Genomic DNA, 10,000 nt, shown 5'->3' with positions numbered 1-10,000 from the left:
TAAAGTAATTTCTAATAAGGAAGCTTAATAATTATTTATTCATGATATACATTTGTAATCAATAGATATTTGCCTACCTATCGTATCAAGCTATCTATCTACCTGCCTACCTGCCTACCTACTTGCCTATCTATCTATCTGTCTATCTATATATGTATGTCTACCTATCTATTGTTGTGTGTGTGTGTGTGTGTGTGTGTGTGTGTGTGTGTGTGTGTGTGTGTGTGTGTGTGTGCGTGCGCGCGCGCGTGTGTGTACTTGCTCGTGTGTGCGTCTGTGAGTGTCTGTGTGTGCAGTACCTTCAGACCCGTGAAAGTGCAGCGAGGTGGAATAGGTGAAGGTGCGTTAAGGAAGAAGGACTGCTGGCGGCTTGCGACATGTGAAGCTATGATGGAATGATATAGCAGGAATAGGAATAGAGTAAAGAGATAGAGAGAAAAAAAAAGAGAGGTGATAAACATCGAAAGAAAATCGTGTTTATTACGAGCAGGAAAGGTGTAGAAGCAATGCTGAGTGGAAGCAGTGAGGGGGAGGAAGAGGAGGGCCGGAGAGGAGGGAACTAGACTGGGGCAGGAATGGGGAGGAGAGGGGAGGGGAGGGGAGAGAAGGGTGGAAGGGGACTGAGAACGAAGTGAAAGTCCACATTTGAATATGAAGTAACCTCCACCACCTCCCTTACACCTGGCCTGCCTCCTCCACTTCCCCTCCACCAGCGCCACCTCCACCACCGCCTCTTCCACCCTCATCCACACCCGGTGCAGGAAAGACAATCCACATGTAAATGAAAGAGAACCACCTCTACACAGCCACACGTTCTCTTTGCCTCCCGCTCTCTATTCACAACACGTAATGAACATGTTTCTTTTATTGTTTTGATCTCTGTGGGGGCATTGAGTGGTGGTGGTGGTGGTGGTGGCTAGAATAGAAACAATACCAATGCTTCTCGTAACTAACCTTACCTTCCTTCTCTCCTTCTCTTCTCTCCTTTGCCTCTCCCAGTCCTCCTTGCGCCTCCGCCACGCCCAAGTGCACGCCCAAACGCACGCCCACATCCACGCCCACGCTGACAACACATCCTACTATTGCTACATTGAGGTCTTTTGTGTTTCTTCGTGTTTTTATATCTGGCTGAGGATGTTGTTTTTGTACACAAAGATAAAGAGGGAAGCAAGGAGCACAAGTATTTCCTCTCTCTCTCTCTCTCTCTCTCTCTCTCTCTCTCTCTCTCTCTCTCTCTCTCTCTCTCTCTCTCTCTCTCTCTCTCTCTCTCTCTCTCTCTGACCATTGTGATGCGTCATGCCTCATTGCTATCCTTCACTAGTCTTGATTGGTTGGTTAGTTTGTTAGTTGGTTTGTTTATTAATAGTTAGTAAGGCAGTTAAGTAATTAGTTGGTAGGTTAATCAGTCATATCAGTTACTTATTTGCTTGGTAGATCAGTTAGTGAGTTAGGTAGCCAGTTATAGTCAGGCAGCTCGTTCACTAATTAGTTATTTAGTTAGCTACTTTGTTAAGAGAGAGAGAGAGAGAGAGAGAGAGAGAGAGAGAGAGAGAGAGTGTGTGTGTGTTCATTAACGTAAGATGAGGAGGAGGAGGAGGAGGAGGAGGAGGAGGAGGTGGAGGAGGAGGAGGAGGAGGAGGAGGAGGAGGAAAAGGGGGTGATAACAGCAAATACAATAAGTTTATGATACCTGCTCACATACTTTCTTCCTATAACGTGTGATGACAATAGAACTTTTAAAAATACCAGGAAAACTTTTTAATGCGTTAAGTCATGGATAAAATTCCTCGTCACATCACCTTGGTTCTTCCCCTTCCCCTTGCCCTTTCCCTCCCCATCCCTTCCCTTCCCTTCCTTTTGTTACTCCCTGCCTCTCACTCCCCACGGCATATCCTTCACACTTCACGGGCAAGGAGACCCAAGGTTATATGTAATTATCTGGGTGTTCTTTTTATCCGGCGTGCGATATTGTGTGTTACTTGCGTAGGTGAGCTTAAATGAATCTATCCTGTGTTTGCTGTGGCGAGATCACATGTCCGGAAAGTCTGAATGGGATTTGTACAGCTAAAGTAAAGGTCATTAGAAGGTGAAGTGAAAAACCAAACAGTGACTCTCCAACTAGGAAAATTATAATGTCATTCAGATTTTATTGTGGATTTTGTGCTGTTCTTCCCGATCTAGTGTCATCTTGCGTCTCTCATTGGTGGAGTTCATTAATTAAGGCAGGATTGATGTTTGAGAGATGATCTTTTCTCATTAATAAGATGATGGGTATGAAAAGGAGGGAGAAGAACAAAGTATATTGTCATTCAGATTTAATTTTGAGTTTTGGGTTTCCAGTATAATTTCTTGTCTCTGAAGGATAAAGTCAAGATTAAAGCAGGATTGATATTAGGAGGAACTTTTTCAAATTAATCAAATGATGAACATGAAGAGGAAGTAAAAAATAAAATGCCATGTGCGTATTGTATTGTTTATTCCTTTATCATCTCTTGTCTCTTAGGCGTATAGTACAGTTAACGGATTAGATGGTAAGCATTAAAAGGAAGGGGAGAACAAACTACCATATGCGTTTTAGAGTCGCGGCTTTTCAAGTAAAGACGCCTCGTTCAACTCTCCGCCTTTGCTTCGCCTCCGCCCCTGCCGCGCCTCACCTCCTCGTTCTGGGAGTTGGTTTCGGGTAATTAAGTCTCCGCAACTTGCGCTGAGGGCCACCTATGTGCATCAAGACGCAAACAACCGGAAATCGAGGCGGTGGTTTGTCACTTCCCTTGCGGTCCATTCCTCACCGCCTCAAGTCCTCCTAGTCAGCGCAGGATTCCGAGCTGTTCCTAAAAGAAGTCACGGCCGCCGCGTCACTCCTCCCTCTCTCTTTCCCTCCAATTCGCCAGGTTTCCTCAGCGGAAATTCCTTCTCTTGACGTGTTTAGAAACTCGCCGACTTCTTATGGTCTTCGGGATTAGGAAAACATTGAGTGTTTAGTGGGTGTGTTGCGATGATGTGGAGGCTGCCCGCACTTGAGCATTTATCACCCTGTCACACCCTTGTTAAGAAAGTGAGTTATGACCACCTCGTCTGCCCCCCAAGTTCTCCTTATCAGATTTCAGAGCGGGCTTTGTAATTAGTTATCGTCAATAACACTAACAAGGAAGTGTACAGGCGACCCTTGACTATATAGAGCATACTTAGAAAACTTGTCATTGTCTCGTAACGTGGAGAAAGGAACGGTGTGAATGTTCATAGGTCTGCTGAGAGGAGGAGGCTGTTAATGATTGCACAAGGCATTCTGACAGTCATATTTTGGTAATTTATTAAGAGAGGATAGAAATAATCGATTGATCCCAACTTCCATCTTCGAAGTGTATGTCACGGTGTCTTGAAGTGTACTGGAAGGGTGTCACACTCAAACCAAACTGTCGGAAAATGCAGTCCTCATGTTACGTAGAGTGTACATGTTTCATTAAACGAGAATCTTCTGGGGTCTTTCGTGCCTTTCAATAACATTACTCCCTACAGTAATTGGTTGAAAAAAAAAAAAAAATGGAGGAGTTCCGTGACTTGTGATAGGAGGCGCCCCGCACCTCACACTCACACCAGGCTCAGGGTTACCAGGGACTTCCTCCTTTTGTTGGCTAACCACCTCCTTTAAAGAACCTGAGAGTTACACTTGTTTGCCACCAGTAATGCCAGCACAGACCAACCAGGAACTCTCGAATGTCTCAATAATTCAAGAATAGAAACGCAAATGTAACTCCTCTAGTATTCACCGCTTAGAAATACTTGACAACTTTTTGTATTCATATAAAAAACAAGTCTTCTACAACCATAATTACATTAGCCAGGAGACCGCGCCGCGTGTTGGCAACACCTCCCGAGGCGAGGAGCTGCCCGTTAACAGCAATAATTAACAAATTCTTCGCTTTGCGAGTGGGTTTTAGGAAAACTAAGTTACCCGCATCGTCTGGTTTTCTCTTTTCTCCCTCCTGTCACTCGAGGCGAGCTGGTGATGCCATACTTTCCGTGCTCGTAATTATTTGGCCGACATGGCAACCCCATTTGACACTAGCTAGCGTTTCCAGCTGCTCGCGGCTCACTGCACGTCAGTGTGGCTCAGGCTCTGGAAGTGAGTGGTGTTGTTTGCAGCTCCTCCGCCGTTCTGCCATACCATATCTTGGACCTGTGTGTTCAAGGGAAGGAAGGTCCACATGTATGACATACGATGGATAATAATAGGAGTGCACCTTCTGTGTGGCTGTAACGTCCTCGGCGATGAAGGTAGGCCGGTTATTGTTTTGATTCTTCCTTTCATGTGAAAGAAGTAGGTTAAAGCTTGAACTCATTCATTTCACGTATGTTACTCCATCTTCGAGGTCGTCGGTTGACTGCCTGGTGTCCTGGCTGCCTCTCTGCCTTCTCCCTGTGCTTTCTTACTTCCTTCCTTTTCGCTACATGGCTGACTCATGGTCCAGCTTACCGTTCACAAAAGATAGAAGAGAAACTGGAGTTCCCGGTGCTGGGCGAGTGTGTGGCAGCAGCTGAAGCACCTACCCGCTTATTGGAATTTCAACGCTGCCTTAGAGACTAATCATGATGTGCTGTGGGACAGGCCACGGTGCATGGAGGGCCAATCGAAGGTTGCCGCCCACCGCCGCCCGCCGCGGGCGACAGGTACCAGTACTAGGCTAGCATGTTGAGTGAATCGAACAGTTACTCGTGGCCTTGGTAGAGGAGGCAGGGACTGGCGCACCCACTCTGCTCCTCAATCCGGCCAGCGTTGTGCGGCACGCCGCTCAGCCAAGGAAAATAAATGTGTACAACATCCTAATGCCACTATTGAATGTAACACGTGTGATGCTTTCAACGACGACGTTGCCTTAACCACTATCTCTTGTGCTTTTGATATTCATCTTGGCATATTTAGACTAAAATACACTTCTTGAAATTAATTAGCTATCACACAGTAGTGCATGAACAACAAAAACTGCACAAATATGAGGAGTAATTTTGTATTTCATCGTTAGCTGCGGTGTCACTTTTGCTGCAGAAAACCACCATTCTGATGTTCAGTTCCCTCAGCAATATCCGGCCATTTGTTTTTCCCCGTCGCGGCCGGGAGGAGGTCGTGGCTGCGTGGGAGGATAATAAGGTTTCACTCTCACTCGATTGGCTCCCTCTGGTCACATAGGACTGCATGCAGTTGCTCTGCTCTTCTTACCTTGTATGTCTCTCGATGACTGATTTTTTGTTATTTCTTTTGTTTAGGAAAGAATGTGTACGCATATCAATATTTAAGAAATCATGGAGTGAGGCTGTAACACGCCGCCGCCTTGCCACGGCGAGCCGAGCGCAGCAGCCACAAACGGAACTGAAAGTAAATTGATGACATTCAGACGAGCTTGGCGGTCTGGGGAGATAGGTAATTAATACTTCACAGTGCAGGTTTGCAGTGGGGCGGAACAGTGCGAGCCTCATCACTGTACGTAATGTTTACTTAAGGAAACGCTTTCTAGCACACAACAGATGAACCAGAAGAGGCAATGCCATAACCTTGATAAGTAAGAGGAAAAGTAAATAAAAAAAAAATGCTTGTCCTCATCTCATTCCATGTTTCTCTTCTGGTAACAAGTTTGGAAAATATAATCATTAACGAAACCTCACGCGATTCCAACGAAAGTCTATCGAACTTCACAGAATAACCTCCTTACTCTCAACGAGTTATTACTTACATCTTATAATTATACCAGAGATTTTCTCCTGGAATTATCCACATCATTGGAAAGTTCGTCACGCATTACGGATAGTGACTGGTACATACTTGTTCAGGTGAGTTTATCCGTGAATCACATCGCGGAGCGGGGATTGGATAAGAGTGGGTGGAAATCCCATCCACGAGTCAGTCTTCTGAAGGAGTGAGAAAGAGAGGAGATTGATGTTTTGGGGTTACCTTGTTTCGTGTCTGGCAGTGAGGATAAAAACAATGGCAACATTAATTAAAGATAATATGAATTATATAGTTATGAAAACGTTTAACTTTAATGACTCAATAAAATGGTGTTTTGAAAAGTATATTATGTTTTTAAAAGGCAGCTTTCATAACAAAAGTGATTTTTTTAAAGAGTAAATTGTTTAAATATATATAGCTCAATCATTGTTTAGCAAGACCACCATATCTTGCTCAAAACAACGGGCGTCACAAGCAGTTTTTTTCTCCTGTAACCAAAACACTTGTCAAGTCATGGAATTTTTAGACCACAAAAATGCTACAGCCTCATGTAGTTTAGTTATCTGGAAAAAAAACTAAATTAATCTTTAGATCAAGCACGATGAAAAATAAATTGAAAGAAAAAAAAAAATGCTTGAATTGAGCGGTCGATGAATAGTAATGAAGTTGTAAACCACTTAATGAGGGAACCTAGAAGTGAGATTAGATAGATTTACAGAAGAGAATGATAATGGAAATGAGTAGATATTTTTAAAACATGTACTGGCACCAATAGGCCTGATGAATTCTTGCAGCTTCCCTTGTCTTATCATCCTCGTATTTTCTTTTCTGCGTCCAAGCAAACTATTCTATACAGTGACGTGTGATGAAGATGATCGAATCGATGATATGGATAAATAGGGCGAGTCATGCAACGTATGGTGCGTTATTATCACAGCTGGATGTTAAGTTTGTGTGCCACTTATTTCCTTAAGATAGGGTTTTCAATTGACGTTTCTCTTGTATAATCCAAAGGGGTGTATTAGGTTTGTGTCTTCCAAGTTTTCTTCTTCATATAATGTTTAGAATTCGTCTAAGTTGACTGTCTTAGTCCATAGCTTAGGTAGTGATTAGTTTGTGTTCCGCCGGCTGTTTCCGTCTGATTGTGTTTGAAATCCGTGTGTTAAGTAATTCATGTCTGGGAGTGTGTTAGATTGTTATGTGAGTCACTTTCTTCTTCATACAGCGTTTGCAATCAGTCTTTCTGCCCAGTCACTTGCTGCATTATATACCATAGGTGAATGTATGTTATTAAGTTTGTGTCCCGCCAATTGTTTCATTCAGACAATGTTTGCAATGAGATTTTTCTGTCGAGTCACAGTCTGAGATCACTGACTGGTCCTTGGCGCGGAGGCGACGCTCGCCGTCCTTCATTATAAACTCGTGTACACACCGAGGAAATTCCTTACTTGTCAGGGTTAGATAATGAAGATATTTGTCTATCTGTGTGTGTCTTCATGTCTCTGTCTGTGTCTGTCTTTCTCTTCTGTGTCCTTTGTTTCTCTCTCTCTCTCTCTCTCTCTCTCTCTCTCTCTCTCTCTCTCTCTCTCTCTCTCTCTCTCTCTCTCTCTCTCTCTCTCTCTCTCTCACACACACACACACACACACACACACACACACACACACACACACACTGTTACCTACTAGGCTGCGAGGTTACTACATGCACTGGGGCTACTCTTACTTCCCCACCACCAATCACTGAATCACTCACTCTCTAATTTATGCACTCACTCGTTCATTGACTCGTACTTGTTCACGCATTTATTCACTTCCATACTCACCCACTCACAAACTATACCACCACCACCGCCGTCGCCGCCGCCACCACAAGCTCGTTGTCTCAGCACAAGCCACACACACAAGAAAACGAACGGTCCAGGTGATGCCGGGGAAAGCCAGCCGCCATTCCTGTTACCGGCGACCTGAGGAGGAAAACAGGGCAGTGAACGCGGGTATCGGGGCCCTGGAAACACCCGTGGCGCCTCCTCCCGCACCGCCTCCTCTCCCTCTCCCTCCCCCGCCCCCGACCTCCAAGAGACAAACCCACGCGTGTCTGGTTGAGTAAGCTGCTGTCTCACCATCAAACAGCCACTTTTTTTCTTTCCTTCTTCGCTTTCCTTACGTAGTGTAACCTTGGCGAGTTTCCGGTTCCTCTTTGGGCATGAGAATAGAGATCCCCTATTCTCTCTCTCTCTCTCTCTCTCTCTCTCTCTCTCTCTCTCTCTCTCTCTCTCTCTCTCTCTCTCTCTCTCTCTCTCTCTCTCTCTCTCTCTCTCTCTCTCTCTCTCTCTCTCTCTCTCTCTCTCTCTCTCTCTCTCTCTCTCTCTCTCTCTCTCATATCGTCTTTCTTTTGAAGCTTGTGATAAACCGCTGATGGCATCTCGAGGCGTTAATTAGCCCATAGTCTCCAGTAAGCGGGTGTCTGATGTGCTGCCCAGATACCAGGTGTGGCCGCTCTGTGCTGGCGTGGGGTCCAGATTCTAAAGGGAGAAACTCGCTGAGCATGTAGGTTGGTTGCTGCCCTTGAAAAGTTCATGACCTGGTTTTCTTCTAAGTTTATTTTGCAGCAGTAATGTGGATTGTTACGTTTTGCAAGTTTAACAAGTCTTGAGCAAGGCAAAAAAATGAAATCCATGCTGATCATTCTGTTCTGGGGAAAATAATCGAGTTGTTTTTTGTATGTTTCTGAGGTGGATTTTTTTTTATCAATATGATATGAATAAACGCGAGTCATGGAGCGTATCGGCAAGTAATCCAATGGCGTGTCATAACTTTGAACTTCACAAAACAGCTCATGATAGTAGAAAGTGGGTTTTCTTAACTGCGCCGCGCTGCACAGCTTAGGCAACCCAGTCTCTTTTTAGTCATTAGGTTGGGGCCTTCCTCTCGCATTATTAACCAACGCCTAGCTAAAGAGCTTCAGCGTGTACACGTGTAGCCAGTGTTATGTTGAACAAGAAGAGCCTCTTCACTCTAACACTCCCTGCCCCGCCTCACCCGACCTCACACCAGACCATGCCCAGCGCCCAGTCCCTGCTCCGCCACACACTCCCCTTTCACTGTTCTTTACCACAACCAGTCCATCGTTGCTGCTGCTCGCCCAACCAGCCCCCACACAGCCCCACTGTCAAGCCACTTCTTGCCTCGCCTCAGCTTCGCATCTTTCATTTAGACCCCTTCACGACTCAACTCCTTAGCCACTTCTTGCCTCGCCTCAGCTTCTTATCTTACAGACCCGCCCTGCTTCCGTTCTCCCCAGTAGTAGTTATATTGTATAGTGATTTTGCTGCATGGATCACTAGTTCCTGCCTGGCGGTGCCATAAACATATAAGCCATGAAATAGTGATAATCTTCAACTGTGACCGCCGAGACCGCCATTTTGAATCCGTAATATTTGTGGTGAGGGGGTGTGTGGGATGCACCTGTGTCGAGGTCACGCGAGTTGCTCTCACCGAGTGGTGACGTCACCTCGAAGGACGCCCCACGTTTTAGTTGTTAATGATAGGGCCGATTTTTTTTTTTTTTTTTTCGTTATCTTACTTATGACTGTCTCTTGTTTTAGTTTGTCTACACATTCTTGAGTGTTTAGCACCGTTAGTGGAGCGGTGTAGGCCTCGGGGGTGGGGGGGAAGTCACCGGCTGTGGAACCAGTTAACCACTTCTTACACTAAAAAAGAAAAAGAAAAAAAAATGAATGATAAAAAATAGAGAATCTATAAAGTCCTTCCTCTTTTTGCAGTGTGTAACCTGGAGCGCATCAGCGTCTCCCATTCATGCCTCAGCGGTGCAGCCTCGCCACCACACTCGTTTCGGACACTAAAATATATCTTGATTTTTCACCTTGTTCGCTAACTACACTGAGTTTTTGCGTAACAAGTCTTTTACAAATGTTTCCGAGTGTACACACACACACACACACACACACACACACACACACGTGTGCGCACACGCACTCACGCGCACACACGCACAAGCACACGCACACTCACGCGCACACGCACACGCACACTCACGCGCACACGCACACTCAAGCGCACACGCACACTCACGCGCGCACACGCACACACGCACACGCACACGCACGCACACGCGCGCACACGCACACGCGCGCACACGCACACGCGCACACGCACACGCGCGCACACGCACACGCGCGCACACGCACACGCACACGCGCGCACACGCACACGCACACTTACGCGCACACGCACACTTACACTTACACGCACACTCAC

The 10,000-nt window shown here is 45.7% G+C and overlaps 1 protein-coding gene across 1 annotated transcript in view; it reads left to right on the top strand.

Annotated features, from left to right (window-relative positions):
* The first annotated feature begins 4,087 nt into the window (after positions 1-4,087).
* Positions 4,088-10,000, top strand: part of LOC123516038 (dual oxidase-like) — an 89,345-nt gene continuing 83,432 nt past the window's right edge. The window contains exon 1 of the mRNA XM_045275044.1: positions 4,088-4,275. Coding sequence (XP_045130979.1) covers positions 4,206-4,275 — 70 coding nt within the window. The 5' untranslated portion in view covers positions 4,088-4,205. The remainder of the gene's footprint in view (positions 4,276-10,000) is intronic.

The sequence above is a fragment of the Portunus trituberculatus genome, chromosome 40 (assembly GCF_017591435.1).
Source record: "Portunus trituberculatus isolate SZX2019 chromosome 40, ASM1759143v1, whole genome shotgun sequence".
Taxonomy (NCBI): domain Eukaryota; kingdom Metazoa; phylum Arthropoda; class Malacostraca; order Decapoda; family Portunidae; genus Portunus; species Portunus trituberculatus.
The sequence above is the reverse complement of the archived record's forward strand: the minus strand, read 5'-3'. Positions and strand labels throughout refer to the sequence as shown.